General features: G+C 38.7%; 2 protein-coding genes across 15 annotated transcripts in view; one reads left to right on the top strand and one right to left on the bottom strand.

Annotated features, from left to right (window-relative positions):
- The window catches only part of KIF20B (kinesin family member 20B), a 33,170-nt gene extending 27,666 nt beyond the window's left edge, over nt 1-5,504 (bottom strand). For 2 of the 8 annotated variants that reach the window (XM_033515710.1, XM_015633789.3), the window contains exons 1-6: nt 5,445-5,501; nt 4,455-4,524; nt 3,218-3,374; nt 2,667-2,753; nt 2,425-2,541; nt 2,092-2,230 (exon numbers count right to left, since the gene is read on the bottom strand). In XM_033515710.1, the coding sequence (XP_033371601.1) occupies nt 2,092-2,230; nt 2,425-2,541; nt 2,667-2,753; nt 3,218-3,373 (499 nt within the window). In that variant the 5' untranslated portion in view covers nt 3,374; nt 4,455-4,524; nt 5,445-5,501. Of the gene's footprint in view, nt 1-89; nt 381-2,091; nt 2,231-2,424; nt 2,542-2,666; nt 2,754-3,217; nt 3,375-4,454; nt 4,525-5,444 lie in introns of those variants that run through there. The other 6 variants (XM_015633786.3, XM_015633788.3, XR_004498123.1 and 3 more) reach the window with 5 other exon arrangements.
- A 192-nt stretch (nt 5,505-5,696) lies between these two features.
- The window catches only part of PANK1 (pantothenate kinase 1), a 43,990-nt gene continuing 27,137 nt past the window's right edge, over nt 5,697-22,549 (top strand). Inside the window, exons 1-6 of one of the 7 annotated variants that reach the window (XM_015633051.3) lie at nt 5,697-5,854; nt 5,936-6,143; nt 6,757-6,919; nt 12,854-12,940; nt 14,143-14,213; nt 17,965-18,077. In XM_015633051.3, the coding sequence (XP_015488537.1) occupies nt 6,857-6,919; nt 12,854-12,940; nt 14,143-14,213; nt 17,965-18,077 (334 nt within the window). In that variant the 5' untranslated portion in view covers nt 5,697-5,854; nt 5,936-6,143; nt 6,757-6,856. Of the gene's footprint in view, nt 5,855-5,935; nt 6,144-6,756; nt 6,920-12,849; nt 12,941-13,942; nt 14,214-16,801; nt 16,868-17,964; nt 18,078-19,872; nt 19,929-22,341; nt 22,373-22,549 lie in introns of those variants that run through there. The other 6 variants (XM_015633052.3, XM_033515680.1, XM_019007207.2 and 3 more) reach the window with 6 other exon arrangements.

Below are 22,549 nucleotides of genomic sequence, written 5' to 3'. Positions count from 1 at the left end.
ATCTAGTTACTACAAGGTATACAGATAAATGAGGACAGAAAGATAATATAAATCTCCAGGCACACATTAAGAGTTTGAAGACAACTTACAGCAATGAAGGAGTTTTCTTTGTACTCTCAAGGTGACAAATATCAAAAGAGTTTTGAAAAGTATTTGGCTTTCAGGAACAGTTCATGCTCTGTATCAGTAATGGATATAACATAAAACAAAAACTCCTGGAGTATTTTAAGCTTAGCCTTAAGGGAAAATAAAAAACAAACAAACAAAAAAACCCCACGACCAACAGACATTTCTTAAATATTTGCAATTTTTCAACTGTGTTTCAAACTGCCTTCGCTCTCTCAAGGAAGTAATCTTGAAATAAAACTCATGAATGATCTCTGCTGCAGTCCTGCACTCATTCCACAGAACCTCCAAAACAGTTTGTAGAAGCCTTGCAAAGACTTACTCCATTCCCTATCTCAGACCCTTTTCTCTGAATATATTACTTTTGTACCTAAAAGACAAGGAGTCAAATAAAAGCCTCAGTGCACACTTGATCTTTCTGGATCCAAATGCTAGATTAAAAAAGGGTTCACTTACATTTGATTTCTAAACCAGAGAAAAGGGAAATGTGAAAGAGTAACTACTATCCTGTCTCAGGGTGATAATTTCTCTTGCTTTTGAGGCAGATGGGCATTTAATACTCAGAGCACTAGCTGCATCATCTAAGTCAGAACTTAGATAAAATAGGTTGGTACTCATACCCCTAGCTAGTATACCACATTAAACTTAAGTACTCTTACATTACATTTGGTTCTCCTCGTATCCTCTCTAATACTTTTTTCTTTAGTACAATGCCATTTGTAACTCAACCTAACACAGGAACAGCCACCGGTGAGCAAGGAAAAGTCCTAAAAACCTGGTTTATCCTTCACTTCGGTTCTTTGCCATTGACTGAATACAGGCTCCCATGTAATGCTAAAGTGCAACCACAGAAGAGTAAATCATGGTGCCCAATAGGCAACATTCTGCTGTGCCTACTTTCATGGTATTATATCTATAACTACTGTTATAGATACAATGATACTGTTATAGATACAAAGTCCTAAAAATATAATACCACAAAAAAGCTTCTAGTCTAAAAAGTGTCAATCAAAAATTCTTGAAACCTCACACAATATACCCCCAACTAATCAAGCTCAGGGGACTGTACACACATGAAATTGTTTGGGTTTTGTGATTTACCTTCATTAGGACAGAAGAGAACATCCCATTCTTGCCCCAGACAAATGATAACTGGAAGTTCTGGCAGTAATCTTTAATTATAATCCAACTAACAGAAGATTGCTTAGAAGATAATGTCTCTTCAATAAAGATCATTTTCAAGAGACACAACTCATTGTCCTTCTATTATTTGTATAAAATAACTGGTATTGCATCGAGATTTGTCATTTAATTATAGGAGAAACATTTTCAACGTGAATCAAATCACCTCATTTGTTAAAATACATCATCTGATCACAAAGGATATGAAGCTTTAACAGAACAGAAATAGTGAACCAGGAGACAAGGCTTCCTAGGTTATTATTAAACTTGGGAACTCTAGCCAAGACAGAAATATATGAATAATAACTAAAACGCTTCAAAATATTTATTCCCTATCTATATTAATTAAAATACTCAAATATTATTTCTTATTTGCGAATATAACCTTTATAGTAATAACAAAACTCCAGAAAATGCTAGTTTGGTGTGGAGTGACTTAAGACTTTTCAAAACCTGTTATATAGAATATATATTTTTTCCAACTCCCCCTCATTCCTGGGGTACAAGATACTTGGAGAAAAGTAGTAAGATCACACATACCTTTTTGAAACTATAGAGCCTTACAAAGTAATATGACTGTGTTTAGGTTAACTCAGGTAGTGACTGTTGGCAGTTAAATTTATTATGGAAAGAGATTTTAGAAGACTATTAATATTCAAGAGATGCAAATGGATAGAGACTACATTTTAAATGAAGGAAGAAGTTATGTTTCTACTAGAAATAATCCTTACTTAAAAAAAAATAAAGAAAGTGGTTGTAAGAAGAACTCATTTTGACTTTTACCTTGGAAAGTGTAAGTTTTCCCAGCATTTGTTACACCATATGTAAAAACAAGACGATTATATCCATCTAGGAAATCCTGCACTGGTTGCTTCATGGTACCTTCAAAGAATTCCTCTTGGGTTGTTTCAGGTCCAAACACCTGAGTATCACCAAGAAATATTTACATATTTGGAGCAATTATTAGAGACTTTTAAAGAATCTTTTAAATTCTGTTAGTTTACAATCTTAAAAACTATAAAGTTAAAGAATAAAGTTTGCTTGGTATTCAATAATAGAAGTTAAAACAACCTGTACCAGAAATAATTTAAAAACATTTAAATGCAAGTCATTTACATGCGAGAAAGTGAACTTCTGTAACATTGGTCCTGAAGCTTTTTCACTCAGTCGATTCAAATAGTGTTGGGGGGGTTTCAGTATAATGTTTGTTGAGTCTTCAAGTGAAACACAGTCCTGTTAAAAGGAAACAAACAATGCAGGCATGAAGAGACTATGAAGAGCTCAGGTCACAGGAAAAACAAACAAAAAAACCCCACAAAATAAATTTCAAGTGTTTTTAAACTAAATAAATGTCACACCTGTGATCCATTTTCTCTTTCCAGTGATGTGAATGGCCTGATACGTAGGCAAACTTGTATGTGTCCCTTAGACTCCAAACTGCTCCTCTTAAAAAAAAAAATAAAAAATTAAAACAGTTAGAAATTTGGTTATTTTCTCGACAATTAGCACATGAAAACGGTTTTATTTCATCAGGCTGTTCTGAACAGACTTCTTTGATAACGTGGGAATCAAAACTACTTCCCTGAATCAGCTTTTACAAGTGCTTAAGGACCTGCAGAGCTTGCTGTGGTAAGTTAATCTTGCCGCAGATTTATGTAAACACTGCATTCAGGCCAACAAAAACAGTCTATGAACTGGCAATCGGCCTCATTCACAGAAAACTGATATGCTCAATAGGTCATTAATGCTGTGCCACACAACTCTGTCTAAATCCTATGCATCTATTTCAAACTAAAAAAAAACCAAAGAAGCTTTTCATCTTCTCTGTAAAATTCTGACTATTCTTATCTATGAAAGAACTAAGCTTATGCTTTAAAAAATAAATATCCAAACAGTAAAGTTTTCTTACCTGGCTTGTGTCCGAGCCTGAAGAAACCAAAGAAAATTCAGAGGAGAGGTCTGTTTTAATATCTTCTACACTTACTGGTCCTGCTCTTGGAGATGGCTCAATGCTAGCAATATAGGATGGTCTGTAAAACTTTTCATTATCCAAAGTTGGTTCCATTCTGCAAGATAAAATAAAACTATTTTGTTGCCTCTGATCATGTAACAAAGAACGTCACAGTTATCTCTGCAGTACTTGACAAATACTTGGTATTATTAAGATAACACAGTATAGATTGACACAAGACACAGTTCTGGGACATTCCAAAGATTAACAGAAAATTTTAAGCTATTAAAGGGGCACTCGTATATTAGAAAAGTCTAGAGTACAAGTTAAAGTATTGTTTTTTAGTAATTTTACAGCTCAGCAATTAATTTATCAATTCATAATTTACTTATTTTTGTACATTGCACTAATTGAGCAGTGAAAATTTGCTACAGAAAATAAAAGTAAAATGATCCAGTGTTGATAGTAGACAAATTTCAAAATAACCTTTAAAAAAGGAATTTTATTTTAAAATACTAATATATTTGTTCCACACTTTACTCTCCTATTTGTTTTTCCTGTGATAGTATAGATGTGATGTGGCAGGTTTTTCTTACAGATCAAGTTTAAAGTAACCCGCTGGGTGATTATTAATAAACTATAGCAGCAAGGGATCCAGCAATCAGACAATTACCATAAGATTTCCTACATTTTGAAGCTTTGGACACAATTCAAGGGTCTTTTAGTGCTGCATTGCATATCTAGGCTACAGCAAAACATAAAAATTGTTTTACTAAATACTAATAGAGAGAATGCAGTGTTCATCAAAGAAATGGGCAGAGTAAGACGGGTTAAAACCCTTTTGCTCAGGTGAAGTGTTGGTCTCCTGCCTGTAATGCAGTCCCATTTCAATTTCTCCCAGCAAAAAATCTGAGATATGTCTGTATTTCAGTGTCAAAACACTTGAGGGCTCAGTCTTCCTATCTAGGCTGTAAAAGCCAGACACAACTTCAAGCAGGTCGACAAATTTCACCAGGCTGCAAATGAGATAAAGCAATACATAAACTAAGCACCAATGTTTATTTTGGTTTCTTCTAATCTAATTTTTTTTTGGCCTAGCATCTGTATGAAAACCAGGAAAAACTTGGCCTGAAGTATCATTGTGGCTTGAACAAAGACTGACTTGTGAATAAGCTCCGGCTGGAAAGAAACATACCTGTGCCGTCACGATCTGGAAGTCTTATTCATCAGCTACACAATGCCACACTGCAAAACTCTTATCAGTTCTTTAACGAAAACATATTTGTTAGATGGCTGACATTTAAGTTGCTTTAAAGCTAAGCTTAAAGCGTGATTTGTCAAGATTATGCTCTCATTCTGTATCTTTTTCCTTAAGAAGCAAAAGGCAAACATTAAGATGTGTACACAAAGCCAGAACTATAAGTATTCACACAGCCCAGAGGTCGGAACAGTGAAATTCAAACCATTATAGGGCGCAAAGCCCAAAATGCGGACTGTTTATCTGCCTCCACCTGGAGTCACATAGCTCTGTAAATACTGAAGTTATTTTGGTGTGAACAACTATACTGTCCGGCTACAGGCACTAAAAAGTACTCGTGTCCTAGCATGCGTTATTATAATCCTGCTAACCGTGGCAATAGAATTTAGAGCTATAAACACCCTAAAAGAAGGGGACCCCCAGAGACCCACACAGCAGAGCACGGCCACAGCAGACACACAGCCCCTGGTGCTGCCAGGCAGCACAACAAAAGATAGAAAGAGCTCCATACCACACAGTAAGGCTAGCAGCTTACATAAAAGCTAAAACACAAACCCTAACACCTGAAAAAAATAAATGGAAACTTTCCTCTCTGTAGATCTCAACCTTTCACTTCCAGGCTTTACACTATTAGCCTGTTCTTAAGGGACACAACCGCCACAGATTTAGCGGCAGCACAGCCCTGGGCAGGAGTTACCCAGACCCCGTAGGCTCCACCGAAAACTGCTCACACCCCACAGCCCTTCCCGCGTAACCGGGACGGCAGCTCGGGGAGCCAGGTGGAGCGGCCTCCGCCACAGAAACCATCCACACCGCTTCCTTGACCCCACGAGCCCCTCATCACAACCACAGCGAGCCTTCTACCAGAGAAGGCCCGCTGACCCCCGCTTAGCCCCACAGACCCCCCCGGGCCCGGCGCGCACTCACCTGCCCGGGCCCGGCCGCTCACTGGGCTCGCGCTCCGCTCCGGCCGCGGCTTCTTTTCGAATCCGACCAATGGCAGAGCACGACGCCGCGCAGCCTCCTGGGAAGACAGCGCTACTGCGGCGCAGGGCTCGACGGGAAGTGTAGTCCCGGGGGGGCGGGGCTGCCTGTCCCGGTTTGCCCTCGGGAGGCGGCCGCGCCCCGCTGGGTCGGAGAGCCAGAGGCGGCTTTGGGGAGGCTGCGGCTTTGTGGGGTCTGTGGTGCCGCCGCCACGCGGGGCCGCCAGCGCCCGGCTCCTCTGCGAGAGCATGACCTCCGCTGCCGCGGGAAGGCGCCCTGACCCCGCCGGGCCTGCCCTCCCCTGCCTGCAGCGGCCGGCCTTCGCCTCTCTCAGGTGCGGCAGAAGGACGAGTGTAAGTTCGTGCTTGTCGGGGCTCTGGGTAGTTACAGGCCTTTTGCTGTCTGTTTATAAACTGGATGATCACTGTTTGCAGGTGGTGAGAGGGAAGATGTCAGTGACCTTCTCGATGCCTTGTACCTGAGCAGGGATCAGCTGAATTGGGAAATTCCCGTTTTAAGATCAGGATGTGTTTGTGCCTTACCCCTGGGTTCCAGTCCTGACAAATGACAGCTGTAGAAGACACTTAGTATGGATCCTTTGTTTAAAACCTTCCCCAGGCAGAAATTGTTGCTGAGTGCCAGGTTTGCATGATGGGTATTTAATTTCTTAATCAGCAATGAGAGAAATTATTTGGCTTTATTTTCAAAACAATGTCATAATGCCAGTGAGATCAGTGAGACCTGGAATATCAGGATATAGTAATGTAGAAAATTTGGTAACAAAAATCACCATGAGTTTCTCTTTAGAATCAGACAGAAAGTCTTTCAACCTTAGTAAGGAATGTTTGCTAGTTTTGAATTCAAATAAAATGACAAGTAACTTGAACACAGTCAGTATATGCCAACACCAAATGTTTGTTCTTCATTTGAAGAAAAGGCTGCCAGTGAAAGCAAGTAATTCTGTAAAGGAATAATTCTACATAGATTTTAAATCAGCTGCTTTCCTGAGGTTGTCTATAACATTAAATTCTATCTTTCTTTAAGAAGAGGATGTATCATACCAGTAAAAGAGGTATACTAAAATATTTCAGTTTGGTTGTAGGCCACATTGTAAGAGTTGGTCTGTTTCAACAGCCGAAAATGATGCAATGTTGAATTTGAAATTGTTTGCTAGCAAAACTGAAAAGTTCTTGAAATCATGCTGTAAGACTCTGGCTAACCTTTTAAAAATTATTTTGGTTTCTATCCTGAACAGAGTACAAACTACTGAACTTACCTAATCACCTTTTTCATATCGGGAGAGGACTAAGAATGAGTTTCAAAATAAGGGAAAAAATTAGCTCCTGCGAGAAAACATGAAAGTTGTTGTCTTCTACTTGTTGGAAAGGAAAACTCAGGATCTCGGAATATTTTGCAAGGTATATTGCTAAAAACATTGGGGTCTATGTCCTACAGAAATTTTTTCTTGCTAAGTTGGGGTGTCACAAAGCTCCTAGTACTAGCAATATTTTGATTTTGTTTGAATTTTAGGTATCTGAAACTGTTTTTATGATACTGCAGGTTCTACATAAATTAAACTAGAATCTTAAAGGACTCCCATCAGGATACTGAAAGGGCAAACTAAACCACAATCTGACATGTGTTCCCAGCCTCATGCAAACCATGATAAAGAAAACATTAGGTCAGCATAACCAATCCAGCCTGCTTTGGAGTGGGTGATGATGAAACTCCATTTATGTAAATAAGCTTTACAGCTTTCTGTAAATCTTTACTGTTCTTAAAATGGTTTGTGCACGGACACCAATTGCAACAAAAGTATCTGCTGCTAAAATAGCATTCAGTAACTCATTCACCCCTGAAATTTGATTATGTTTCTTTTCAAATTCTTTAATTTGTGTAGCATGCTTGGCACTCACAAGAGGAAAAGATTTTTATAAGGGACTTGTTAGAACTGTTACCATTACCCTTAGAAACTTATGTTCCTTGTATTTGAGACAAGATTCAAAACTTGTGGATAGTCTCCTCATGACAGTGATGAGATGATGCCCTATGAGACAGCATATCTCAGCTTGCTTTTACATTGCTGTCAGAAGTAATTAGAGACAGTCAACACTCCCCAGCATCCTTCAGCACATCTGAGTAGCAGCCAAACCAGAACTGACTTCAGTTTCTTTGTACTCAGCTCACCTTCCCCAGGGAACTAAACAAGTACTTGAGTTTCCTCTCATCACTCTTGGTTCTGCTGTGCTTCCCCATGCCCTGACAGCACTGCCAATCATCCTGGGTGCAGGCCAAGTCCTTCTGCAGGGGTCATTTGGGCTGACTGGCAAGAGCACTCCTGTTTCTTGTCACAGATATGTCTTGGAGGAAAGTGGTGCATTGTGTAATCCTCCTGGTAGTCTGACATGCCAGCCCTTTTGAATTCCTATCTTTCAGGGCAGTGTCATTTATCCTGTTACTTGCACAGTCTGGTAGGTGCATTTCACACTTCCTTTAATTTGATCCTGTACCCTCTGCCGCACTCTCATCGGTTACCTTCAGGCTTCTAATGCATGTACAGCAGATTTTATGAACTCATAACTTCACAGGCTGTTGATTCACATTTTTTTCTTCAGAACTGTAGGTATGTTTCCCTTTGTCATCTATTTTAAGCAATGAGGTACTTCTTCATTCTCATAGGTGCTTCCTGGCTTGGAAGGCTTTGCCCCAGGGGACAGGTGGCTTAGGGGCAGGGAGATATTTGGTGCTGGACAAAAAAAAGCAGCTGGCTGAGGCATCAGGCCCCAATTTCTGAGGGAGGCAGGAGCTTTCTCTCCTCAGTCTACAGATGCTGCTGCTGTTTTATAGCAAATTTTGCTAACTGAATAATTGTGGGTTTTCAGGTGGGGTAGGAAGAAACCTTCTGGAAAGAACTCACAGATGGTTGTGAGGCTATTCCTTTGAAGCTCTAAGAATATAAAATATTGTTTGGAAAATGAATTATAGGCTCACATGCAAAAAGGGGCCTTCAGGAGTGTATTCAAACATGAGAGAGCCATTCAGGAGCCAGGAAAAGAAGGAAGGGATCACTGATGGGCAGCTGGAGGCACCTGTAACACCTGGTGTTGGACTTAGGCCTTAATGCTTGTCCTCTGGGTACTGTCATGCTTGTGCTTCTCCAAGATGCAGTGAAGTCACATGCTGGTGTTTTATGTAATGAAAATGTGCTACATGTGCTCACTATATTATTTTTAAATCTTCAAAGCTTCATGTGAAAATCTATGCATGGCATATAGAGTATTACTTCTTCAGCAAGAGCTGTGTTGTCTTAGGAGGAGATTTGAAATACATTTTCTGAGATGTATTTCTTTCGTTTTGCATAATTCAAGACTTTGTCTTTGGAGATGGTGCAGTTGAGGTAAAAAAAACTATTGCTGTGTCTTCCTGTTTCTCCCCCCAACTTCTGGAATTCCTTCTGTCCCTCTTGAATTCTTGCATAATTCTCTGATGAACTAAAGAGATGATTTCAGCTGTAACCAACCTTTAAATCTTGTAATGAAGCCAAAAACTTTTAATTATTCTCTGCAATGCTTTAATACAAATAATCATTGCTTTGAAGGTAAGATCTTGCATTTTGAAATCAGAACCTTCTACTTCTTATAAGTGGTAAGAATTGTTTCCATATTGTGACACAGGTATTTGTCCTGTAAATGTATCAGCTGTTTTGTCTGGCTAATAGTCATATGGTGAATGGTGTAGTTAGTTTTTAGGGGTTTAAGATATGTGTATTCAATAGTAAAACTATTGTTAATATAATTATATGTGATAGAAAAATAAATAAGAACATAATTAATAAAATATACAGTCAACAATTTTATTCTGTGAAATTCTGTGTATTTTTATGACAAAAGATGACTACTCTTAAATTGTGTGCTGTGTGATTTTTAGGAACAAGTGTGCATAGATGGCTTTTCCATAGCTAAATATAGTTTGTGGGACATTTGTGTTGTGCCCCAGTAAATGAGCACTAGCCCAGCTAGACCAGTTGGGGGTCACAGCCCTTTGTAAACGAGGCATTTTTGAGTTATTGGTAATCACATAATTGGAACTCTTAACAGAGAATCCTCAAGAAGGAAGACTGATGGTTGATTCTGAATAATTGGTTAATATTCTTTTCTCCTAGTCAGCATTATACTGATACCTCAGGATATACTCTTAGAAATGACTCTACAGGTAGAATAATAAATTGAATACCATACTTAGAGTAAATCAGGATGAGCTTTGGCACTGTTTTCCCGTAGTCTGGATCTTGCATCTTAGTTTTCCTGTGGATTTCAAGTTCTTATAACCTTTTGTCATAAAAATGGAATTGTATTGTTGGTACAGAAGATACAGTCCAGAAACACTGGCTACTTCAGGAGATTTTTTTTAAATGTATGTTGCTTATATTTCATGAATGGTATTTGAACTCGGCACCAACTTTTGTTTGGTTCCTTGAAATGCCTCCTACTTTGTTTGTTTGGTTTTTGTTTTCTTTTTGTTATTTCTAAAGCTGTGTCTAAGTTCTGCATAATGTCTTTTTATCTTCCAGGTTTGAGTCCAAGTATATTGCCACTTTTTTGTATACATGATGTTAACTATTTTATTTGCAGACAGTGTGCTAGCTCCAGGTTAAGGGCTGGAGGTGCATTCCAAATCTTATAAGTAAAAGTTTATTTCTCCCCATGTGTTATTGATTCTTTTTCAATCATCTGCTGAGCTGTATAAATACCAACAAGAGTAACTATAATTTGAAGGTAAAATCTCAGGGTTGGCTTTTCCTAAAATGAAACATATGTTTGAGTTTTATTGCAATTGAGATTTCAGAAATTTTATTTCTCTTCCAAGCTGCTTGTGGAAATTCTTCATGCTGTAAGAAATTTAAGCTTTAATCCTTAGTATTACTTTTTGAATAATATTGTTAAGGGTTTTTTTGTAGTGCTGTGTAAAATGCAGGCTCCAAATAGCTATCTAATGGTCCCAGAACCTTCAGAACAGCCCCAGAAAATTTTACCAAAGTCATTCTGTTAAAAGTTACATTCTCAATTGTTACTCTATCATCTTACTAAAAACTTAACAAGGTAAATAAATTGGAACATGAATTCAACACCTATCTAGAGTAATACAATTCTGAAATAGGAAAGCTGGCCAAGATACCTCTAAATATATATCAGATATATAGCTTTTAGCTGAAGAAGCTGAAAGAATTCCAGTAAAGGGGTGGGTGTGGGTACAAACATCTGTAAGTTCTCTGCAGAAGGCAGAGAACTGGGCAGTTTTTTGTCTCAGAAATATAAGATGCCTCAAAAAGAAGTGGATCAAGAGGAAGAAGTTTACTGCTTAAATAACATGGGCTAAATCCAAGAAGCAGGCTATGTTGTAGTGTAGTATTACTCATCTTGCTGGCTCTGACATCCAAGACAGTTTCTTTTATTCTTGCCAAATGTCAACCATCTGTCTTGATGTCAGGAATTAGTGCCATTCCCTGACATTATATACCTTTCCTTGGAACGTCACCCTGGCTTTGGGCACTCAGGACTTCTGCTCTAGCTCACGTGAAGATGTGATTGGAGTGGCAAAGTCACACCACTGGCCTTCAGATGCTTTAACTTGAGCTTCCTGTATAACCTGTGCTGAGAAACACTCAGAATGGATTCAGGCCTATGTTAAATTCTTGTTCTTGAAGTGGACTTAAACTACATGGTACAGCTAAGTTATGTAATGGTAACCCAAATTACCCTTTGGAGGAACCTTGCTTTTTTTGGTAGCCTCTTAGCATAGATATCAAAATTGATGTCTAGTTTTGGGTGACATGGTTATCCTACAGCATGATAAAAGGGTAAGAAATTAACATTCAGAAGAAAAATTTCTTCATCAGTGACATACCTTTAAAGGACTGAAAAATAGTGATTCTTTGGCAATAGCAAATGGCCAGGGCTTACATCTTACTGTATTACCAGCTGAGCATTGGCCATCCTGGAGGAAAAACAAACAGAAGGCAGAGAGCTTAATACATGCTAGACATCTGTCCTGCATAGAACAAAATCATAGTCCCGAACAAACGTCTGCATTTGTGCCATGCAATTGGTCTACAGTGCTCCTTGCACTCCTGAAGAGAAACACAGCCTTCTTCACTCAAAGTGGACCAGCAGATGAAAGGCTATGAAAACTCCCAAAGTATCAGTTTCTTCTCAAAGGATGGATTAATGAGTAGCTAATTTTTTGTTTGACACATTCTTATGCCATTATTTTTAGCTGAATCAGCCAGTAGATCTGTGGCCAAACAAATGCTGGGGCAGCAGAAGAGCAGGCAGAAATGCTGGTGGGACAGGAGGGCAGGGCTGCCTCTCTTGTGTTAGGCAGTCTTGGGTTGGCTAAACTGTTTGTAGAGTTGCATCTTTGGCAGTTCTTCAGCAAGGACTTGAGTCTGCAGGTGCCTGCCTGGATTGCAGCCTTTGAGCATATCCAGACTTGCAGAATTAGAGAGTATTTCCAAAGGTAGTTTAACATCTTGTTCTCAATTTGATACTGCCCTGCCTGATGTTGTCACAACATGCTGCAGCCAAGGATAAGCAAAGTTTTGAAATGGGTCAGGCTTCCTTATTGAAACTCTCACAGCTGAAATCTGAAGAAACTGAAAGGTTGAATGCTACTAAGTACTGGCTGATCTGATCCTCAGTAGTCAGAATAAACCCTGTTTTGCAAAAAATGAGAGCTAAATAGTGAAATTCCATTGTTGCTAATTCAGTTTTTCGCATCTGAATTTTCCTGTCTTGTTTAAACAAATTATAGGATCTGATTGCTGTTTCAGTCAGGTGCTTTGAATAGTGTTGCCAAGTACTGTCATACTGCCTCACTTCATTGTATATGTGATGCACTGAAGAACACACACACATTTAAAAATTACTGTGAGATCCTTCTGGATGAAAGGCATTATAAAAAAGACATAATTATTTCAACATTTGATTCAGATATTCTATATAAAGCACATTTTGGCATTATGAAAAGAACCAAAACATTTAACAGTTTGGGGGGGAAGAGAGGAACCCTTTTTATTTTTAAGGATAATATTAGTATAAAGTTAAAAATGAGTCATACTCTAATTTCTGACTTGGTGACTCATGCTCTTGGCAAAGTAATTACCCGAGACAAGTGACTCAGAAATAGATGCTATAGTTTTATGGCTATTGCTGTTACAACTAAACATGAGGTATGTTTTTTGGGTATAACAAATGTGGCTATACCCTGCAAATTATGCCACAGTGCTGGTTGAGGGTGTATTATACATGCAGATTCCTTTAATCTGATGTGGTTTTTTTTTCCTTTTGAGGTAGGATAGTGTAGCTGGCTTCTGGGTGTCTAAAGCAGCCATGGCCACCAAGAATCTCAGGAGTGCATTTGGACAAGGCAAATCTAATCTGGTATGTATTTCTTTCCATCCAGGAGTGGTGATTTGTTAAAGCCTCATCACAGGAGCATTTCTCTGATTGAACTTTTCACTTCAGATTCTTAATAAATCATTCAATGAGTACTGTTGAGAATATTGATCTGGAGATGATGAGAAGATTCGTGCTGTATTTACTTGGGATGAATATAGTACCAGGTGTTAGCTGTAATCCTCTCTCTGTTTTTGTTTCTTTTTTTTTCCCATGCCCTCTCTGCTCCTCCTTGGCTGCAGTCTGTAAAGTACTATCACAATGCAGGTCTGATCTGATGAAACCACAACTAATGCTGATGCCTGCCTATGGTGGGAAGAGAACCCAGATTATAAACTTGGGATTTCTGGCCTCTTAATAGGCAAGTCTGTTGCTCATCTCCCCATCGGTTCCCTTTGTTTCTGTTCTTCCTCCTTTATTATTAACTCATATTGAAGTTCAGTGTCACTATTTCCTGGGAACCCAGTTTCATTAGGGTGTACATACAGTCCAAAGAGGTCACATATTACCTCTATGGTGGGAGTGCATCATGCAATGAAAATAGAAAAAAATTCTGTTTCGATAGTTCTGAATGATTCTCAGCTGAAGCAATGAAAAGGAAAGGCATATTTTAGTGAAACGTTCATGTCTCTCAAATACGATTTTTAGATTGAGAAATTAAGTTTATAGTAACATTAGATATTATTCATAAGTATTGCAGATACCTATACAGCCTTACTATTCATTAGTATAGCTGAAATGATCCCTGTAATGAGGCAGGAGAATGTCCTAAGCAAGCTGCATTGAATAGTAGTTTGTATTCTCTTTCTTTTGTTTGATTGTAAGTATAGCGGACAACAGATGAAATAATTATTGACGCAGAGAATAACACAAATCATGTCAAACAAGGACTTCAAACACCATGCTTTGAGGTCAATTACCTGTGTGCCTGGAACTTTGATCACACTGGTAATGGCCAGATGACATAACTTGGGTGGATGTACAGGCAAAGATAAATAGGCAGGCTTTTCATTCAGTTTTCAAGCAGAACAAGAAATGTCAGTGAAGTGAAAATGTGTGTTTCAAATATGCTCAAGGAATTCCAACAAAGAAAGCTAATACTGATGAGTTAATTTGCTGAAACTGCAAGCAAAGGGGTTCGTTTGTTTGGTATTTAAACTTAAATGGATCCTGTTTCCAATAAGCAGCATGAAGGAGGAGTATTTCCAGGGCACTGCCATACCAAATGGAAGACATCGTGTTCTCTGCCTGATGAAATGTAAGTCTGACTGTTAATCAGCCTGCCTAAAGCACTGCTATATTAATAGCCAGTTGTCCTGAGAATACAGCTTCTGGGGAACTGAAGATGTTTCCTAATTTATTTTTTAAAAAAAAATTAAGATTTTTTTTTAAAGATATTCTGATGTTTTTCAAAAAGAAGTCTTTCAGATTTCCATTTCAGCACTGAGCCTACCTAGGCAAATGAGTTCAAAAACTGAGAATGATTCTAGAGTTCTGCTACTAAGTTTTTCAGTTGAGGGGCATGGACATTTTAATTTCTGTTTTGGGCCAAAATGATCCAAATACAGCTTTTATTTTGGAAGTGAGTCCTGTCTGCAAGTCCTTTCTCAGCTATCTTGCTATTTTTTATTTTAGCATTGGTGCTTTTTTCTTTAAATGGAATGTGAGAAGAGCAGTTATTCCCAGTTTGTAAAGGCTTTGAAAATCTGTGTGCACAGAGCACTATGTACTTGAAAATTATTTAAATTTGGAACTATGTTTTGTCTTCTTACTTTTTTACTTTTGTCAGCCTATGCTGTGACTGAAGTCAATCTGCTTATAATCAAATTTAAACTTGGTTGGTGATTCGGGACGGTGACTTTTGGGATTTTTGTTTTAATCACAGACATTCTAGTTCACTGAAATTAGGGTTCCAGCCTGATTTCTCTCTGCAGAAAAGATAAGGGTTTTTTCCTTAATTTCATTAATTGTTTGTCTTTGCCGTTCCTATGAAAATAGTCATGATAAGCCCATCACTGCTGCTCTTTGCATTTGTTTCAAAATATGGGAATGAGTCTGCTCTAAAAATGACTTTGTCTATGTATGTCTTTATATATTCTGGGAGTGTCTAAGGTCTGAAAACTGCTGATGATAAGGACGTCATAAATCAGACAACTTTTTTTTTTGTTTAGGATTTTAGGCCACATGTATAGATTTCAGTTTGTATCAGATTGCAGTTGTACCTATGAATGAAGACTAATGTCCTATTTGTGGGCATTATGTTATGTGCAGTCCATGACCACTGATGCCTCATAACCACTGCATCAGTATTTATCTTACACCTTTATCTAATGTGCTATGTGTACCTTCCTTTCTGACCTGTGTGCTTGTTCTGCTTGTTCTCAACCTTTTATTTTCCTTTTTTTGTGTGTGTGTGTGTTTTGGGTTTTTGGTTTTTTTTTTTTTTGGTTCTGTATTTTGGTTTGGTTCCCCCTAAGAGGAAATGGAATGAAGATAAGATACATGTCTCCTCTGGTACATCAATTAAATGTTATAAATGAAGAAAAAGCAAGTCAGTTGGTGCTTACTACTTTTAGAGCAGTCAGGAAAAAAGGATGAGGGATAGATGTCTTTGCTGTATCAGTTCTGTTTTTAGCAGATATATAAAGGTTTTGTAAACTGAAAAAAAAAGTATCTTTGTCTTCTATTTTACAGGAGATACACAATGCTTTTGTTTTTTCATTCCATGTGTGAGACCACTGGCATCAAATTAAATAGTAGCTTCTTTATCTGACATCCATATCAAAGTTAAGGATAAATACAATGAGTTTGGTCAGCAGTGTTCATGAGATCAAGGGTTGAAAAGAACAATAAATGTGTATAAACAGAGCTTTATATGTGACTGTTAAAGTGATGTCCCAGGGTGTTACAACATATGTTACAAGATGCAAAATCTTTTGTGCTGCATGGTACTTGGCATATGTTTCTTAGATACTTCCATGTTAATAATTGATCCAAATAACTTGTTTTGATCACCCCTATGGTATCTTTGAGTCTTAAATTCCCATTAGACCAAGTGTGTGTTTGTATTAGATATGTTTTATTACAAGAAAACAAATATTTTGGTGACATTTAGGATCCCTGCAGTGAAATACAAATCACCTCCTGTGCAGGAGAGACGCTGAAAGTTGCTTTCAATGCTAGGGTTTTTTTTCACAATGTCTCTAATGAAAATACAGGAGTCTATAATTACAGTTCTGATATCTTTTTTTAGTGTATACATAGTTTGTATTGTCCTTGTGAAAGCCTGAAAGCTCTAAATTGGCCTCTTGAACATAGTGAAATGCACAGCACAGAACATACTTACTTTAATGTAAAGTCATTAGTTCCAGAAATATTCAGAAGATACAGCTAGGGCAAACCCACCCTATGCTACCATAAGGTTATTTCCCTTCTTTTTTACCAGGTAGTTGGAGCATATAAGGACAAATTTGTCTTTTGCAGCATAGCTCCATCCTACATAAGACTCTCATTCTTTGCAAACATAGATTAAAAAGGTATTTTAAAAAATATTAGCATTTGTGTGTTATTGTCTGTGGTTTCAACTTAAGCTCACAAGGACATTCTAAATGTTTTTTAGCCTAAACAGGTCTTTGGTTTATCTGTCTGAAAGTACATACTCTACTAAATTTTTAGCTTCAGGTGAGTTGTGGTGTTTGGACTTCAACCCTGTGCTTAAATATTCATTCAGACATAGCCTTCCTTGCTGGAAAAGTACTAAAAGTGTGGTGTGTTTCCATTTTACACTAATTCTCATCTCTGGGCTAGTTGAAAAGAAGGAAAATTAAACCTCTGTGTCCTTTCTAGGCTCTGATGGGCACTGTGTGTTCCCTCCTGAGTTAGAGGAGTAAGCCAGTTTTGTCTGCATTGGAGGTATGTCTAGAATAGTTTAAAGAGATGCCTTTTTTATCTCTTCCAAACATAGGAAGGCATTCCTGAGGCATAGGAGCTCAGGTTCCCTGTTGCTACCTGATTCATTATCATTAATATCCATGGAAATTTCATGTCAGCATTTAAGCTCTGGGAGTGCAGACCAGTTGCAAGTAAAAAGTCTCTTGAGCAGCTGACTGTTGATAGGAGAACCAGTTTCTCTTCTTTAGAGGTGGCAGTGCTGAATAAGGAATATTCAGAAAGATAGTCCTTTGTATTTGGCAGCCATTCATTCTTCCAAACTGCTTGTTTTGAAACTATCACTTACCTCCTGATTGCATTGTGAAGGACCATATGAAAATGCTGAGTTGAAAAGAAAGTGAAAGACATTCAGCTGAGCAAAACCAGTATGTATACATACATGGGGATAATTGTCTGTGGGGGAGCAGTCAGGAGCAAAGGCCATTGTTTTCTCTGCTAAGTGCTCTGCCACTTGTTGCAATAATTTATGATGATATGATGATGAACATTATTTCTCAATCATTGGGTTGTGAACTTGCATGTTTTCCAGTCACATTTTGTATATTTAAGTTTGATAGTTAGAGATAAGCAACAGTACACTGAGCCAAATACTTGGGTACAAGGTAGACTTTATGGGGCAAAGGAGAGTGTATTGGAAATGAGTTTTCTAGCTTTTTTACGTACCTAAGAGTTTTAATCCATTACATGTTTCTTTTCTTTTTAAAAAAGTTCTCTGCAGAATAGAAACTATGATCTGGAAAAAAAAGATAATTTGCCTCCAACAGCTGCTTTATCTTCACTGTCTGGTAATCATAAGAAATAATCAAGGACCCTAAACGCTACTAATTTGGGCAGTTTTATTTGAAATGTCTGAACTAAGGCACTTAAATTTTTTGTTTCCTGTAAAATAAGAGCACCAACAGCTCTTTAACTGCCAGGGATCAGTTAAAAGTTGGAGAGAGCAAGTGTAAACTATGTTATAATTGTCTAGTTGGACACCAAAACAGAGGTATTGGCAGGGAAGACTTTAGAGAGAAAAGGTTATCACTGCTTTTTGACTGCTGCATGCTTTCTTTCAGTTGGGATGAAAGACAGCAACCACAATCCCTAATCTCATCTCAGAACTGCCAGAGGAGAACTGTAGAAGCCACTTGGACTGCTGCAAAGTCTGGCCACAGGGATGGGCAAGATGGTAAGACCAGCCTACACCTATGTACCCTTCTGACTCTTATTCCCTAGTCTTGGCTGCTGTTATTAGATGTGTAAGTCAAATCTGTTACACAGGCAGATAGTGATTGGACAAGAGGGAGCAGAGACTTACGATAGATATTGTTAGGAAGAAATTCTCTACTCAGAGGATAGTGGGGCACTGGAAAAGGTTGTGCAGACAAGTTGTGGGTCCATTCCTGGGAGTGTTCAAGGCCAGATTGGATGGGGCACTGAGCAACCTGATCTGGCAGGTGGCATCCTTCTACGTGGCAGAGGGGCTGAAACTAAATGGTATTTAAGAACCTTTCCACCCCAAATAATTCTTTGTCCTAGTCCAGACAGCATTCCAGGTAGCATTCATGCTGCCTTGCCTGGCCACTGAGCTTGGTGCTTGGGCCAGGAGATCTATCTATGCCCTATTTGTCATCAACAAAGAGAAAGAACATTCCTCCTCATGGCTGTTCAAACTGCCAAAGCAACGTTCCTGCTTAGACAGAGTGTCTTTCTCTGTGTTTCTCTCCCTGGATGAAAGTGAGGGGGGGATGAGCTTCCCCTTTGTGCAGGGCTTTTCTTCATAACATCAACAGGTTTTCTTCAAGTGCCACAGAAGGCATAATTTAAAGAAGCCTGTACTAATAGGTGGGTGAAAAGGGAAGGAACTCCTAGTCTCAATATAATCTTTCTTGGCCTCAATCTGACAAAGATTTAGGCATATGACTAAATTTATGCCATTAATTTCCTCTGTCATCTGCAATCAGTTTCCTCTCTCAGATGCAGTAGTGTTTGGGGGAAGCAGAATTCTCATGTGAGCTAGCTGTTGTGCTAGTAAGACTTCCTTACTAGCTTTCCTGAGTCACACCAATAATTCCAGAGGTCTTTACATCCATTTTAAAATACTCTGACATTGCACTTTCCAGATAAGAATTTTGCACAGTTTTAGAGCTGTTTTGTCCTCTTTGATTTACACATCTATCACTTGTCAGTATATGGTTATGTTTGACTGTTCGTCTTCTAGCCCTGCAGTTTTTGAGATAAAGAACTTGAAAAAAACATGTGTCTACCAAAGGTCCTGCATACACCAAAACAGGATGGTTTTTTTCCCAGTTCTGAAGATAAACTGAGAAGAAATATCAGACTCTTAGACCTGGCACTTTCTATTTGATATGTGCAATATGTGAATGTACCTAAAACAAATCAACAGTATTTTTTGTTTTTTGATGAATGTTCTAAATAGCTAATTTATTCTGCTTTACTGCACTTGCTTTATTTCAAAGAGGAAAAATTGAGTAAGAACTAGTATAACTGGCCTGCAGTATAGAAACAGGATAAACATGGAAATAATTTGAATAGAAGTATAAACAGAAATGGCAGAGAGCCAGCATCTGCTTGAATATAAATACTCAGGCAGCTATAGGAGAAGTCTCTTTCCTTACATTCTTTGCATTGTGTAAAACAGTCTGTGTAGTTTGAGATGTGCATGTGTCTTGTTACCACTTCTCTCCAAAATATGACCAAACCTTTATAGCTGGTTGGCTTTGAATTAGAATTACACCACTGGTGCTCTGTAAGACTTTTGTTGGTTTTGGATAACAGATTTACATGTGGACTGCACCTGTTTGATACTTACTTTAGCTTAGCCTTAGACCACGGATATAGGAGTCCCATGGAACGAAAGAGGGAAACACAACCCTCAGAAGTTCCTAAAAAATTTCAAGCCAGGATGATAATATACCTGAAAGGGTGGTGTATTTTGTTTGTTTGTTTGTTTGTTTTTCCAGTTCCATTGGTTTTGGACTGTAACACCTGGAGCACAGCACTTTTGAACCATGGCAAGGTATCCTAACTGCAAGGGAGTCAGTATTTGCTGAAACTGACAGAGTTAAAGAATTACAGACTTTGCCCTCTGTGTTTATAAACAAGTAAGAGGTGAGAGAAAGCTGAGTGTCTGAGGCACAGGCAGGTATGGAATAATCCATGAAGTATTTGCTGTGCAAATGTAATATGTGTAGTATGTATGTAATAAGTGGGTCAGTATAGCAGACTTGTTGAGCGATCTGAGGTCATTTGTGTCCTGGATTGTTCAGCATAGTTTAATTTGTTCATCATAGTTTTCACAGATTGTAGTCCTTTTCCCACCAGATTGCTGGTTTACAGTGAGATATTTAGAAAATATTTTAAAATATAAACTAGGAGCTTCCACCTGCTTCCGTTGAGGAAGAAAGACAGAAATACAGAGTAAACATTAATTTTGAAAGAACTGAAATCATCCTTGACTTAGTTTGTCAATATTGCACGTAGATTCTATTTAGATTGTCTTACAAGTTTAACTGAAAACTGAACTGGTAAACAGGATTTGCTTAGAAATCTAGGGTAAAAGGAAGAGGAAAAAATTGCTTTAGTTGCACCAAGGTGTTAGAAACTTAATTTGTAATACATCCCACGACTTCAGTGACAGATTTTATATGCTCCAGTCCACTTCTATCTGTGGCATAATTGTGCAAAATTAACAGAAAAATATTAGGGAAATACTTAATTAGAAATAAAGGATTGGAAGGAACTTAACAAAGATGCCTTTTCCTTGCTTCAAGTCTGGATTGGTTCTACTTAAACTGTTCATCCACAAATGCTTAGTTTCTTGTAAAAACTCGCCAGCAATGAACAGTCAGGTCTTCGAGTTCTGTCTAAACTTTGTTTAACTTCATGCTAGGAAATGTCTGTCTCCAGTGTAAATTTCTCTTCCTGCAATTGCCACTTTCTTGTTTCTGAACAACTGTGATTATTTCCTTTGCTGCTACCTGTTCCAGATTGTATACCCTTTCAAATCTTTCATTTCATAGACTAAAACTTGATGTTTTAATTTCATTCTGTTAGTTATTCCAAAAGCTTTTTAGAAGCCTAAAATTGGACACAGTATTTGAGTGCAGTATTCCAGTGTGTCAGTGGAAGGATTATTCTGCTACACAAGGAAATTTAAGTGTGCAATTAAAGGTGCTCTTGCTTTTGTTGGAGTAAAGTAAAAAGTTGCCACCTTTCATCTGAGATACAGTAATTGCTCTTGTGTCTGCTCCCAGCAAATGCGGAGAAAAACAGGTTTGATCTCCTGTTCCAGGTGGGGCTGGCTGTATGTGCAGTCATTTTCTGTGGTGGATGAGAAGGGACAACTGTTACCAGCTGGGGACAGTAGCAGCAAGGATTCTTCATGCCCTAAGGGGCTGGACTTGACAATTTCATGAAATGTACCCAGCCAGCTGCCCAGATCTGCCACCAAATGACATGAAAGTCTGTGCCAGTCCAGGCAGCAGGCTTTTGTAGTTTAAACATAATCTGGTAAATTAGGGACTTCTCAAGGAATTTCACAGTTTTGGAAGCACTAAGCCCCCATGTAGCAGTAAGTGTTTGTAGCCTGACTTCCTTCTTACCCTCTTCAGGACAGTTGCTTTTGGACTGGCAAGTTCAAGTGCTTATGCGTAAGAATATTAAGAACACTTCAAATATTTAAATAATCTTCAGAATATTACTTGCAGGCTTTGAGGAAGAAAATTTTACTTTGTTCTCAAACACTCTTTCTTCATTTTCCCAACTTGGTGTGCATGTTTTTCTTTTGTTTGCTCCCAGCTACCTAAACACAATGTTCTGGTCTGGGCCAAGAAGTGGAGAGAATGCCACATTACCGCTCATGAAGCAATTTCTTAATGCAGTATCCCCTTCTGGAGGCTGTTAAAATAGTTCTTCGTTCTTCGTACGTGTTCTACTGTGGAAGCCCCATGTCCTGCCCCATCTCTAGGTGTAAGAAGGAGCCATTGTGAGACTTGTTTTTACTTTAAGGATAACCATGCATATAGTGACTGGCAGTTTGTATAAAGAAATGACCTTCAAGTGCAGAGCAAAATTTAATTAGTGTTTCTTTTCTAGTATACACATGACACCACAGCATCGTTCACCCAGTTTTATTTTATGTCCGCTTGATATTTGATATATTCCATTCAGAAAATGCGTCTTTACACTTGGATATCTCAGCGGTCAGAGAATAAATCACAGTCACAAGATTATCAGTGCTGTGCATGGAAAGCCAAGATACTAAAAAAGCATGAGGTCAAACACGTTCAAGGTCACCCTAGTCCCTCTGAGCTGTTGAATGACACGTGACAATGTAGACAAAAATTTGAACGTTCCGACCCATGAATAAGTAACTTTGTGTGAGGTGCAAGGCGTACCTGTGAACACACGCACCGAGGCCTCGGAGACACAGCTACCTGAGCCGCATGAGTGTGCGCCAGGGTACGCCGAAGCGAAAATGACACGGCAGCCGGTGTCAGGGGGCAGCCTGCTCAGCGTGCACCAGCGAGCGGGGTGGCGGGCGCCGGGCCACAGCGCAGTTGTAGCGGGGGCAGCTTGCGGGTGGCCGAGCCCCGCCCCGGCGCACTCCCGGGGCCGCCGGCGGAGGCCCGCAGGTGC

This window comes from Parus major, chromosome 6 (assembly GCF_001522545.3).
Source record: "Parus major isolate Abel chromosome 6, Parus_major1.1, whole genome shotgun sequence".
Lineage (NCBI taxonomy): Eukaryota > Metazoa > Chordata > Aves > Passeriformes > Paridae > Parus > Parus major.
This window is presented reverse-complemented; position numbering and strand designations above follow the sequence as displayed.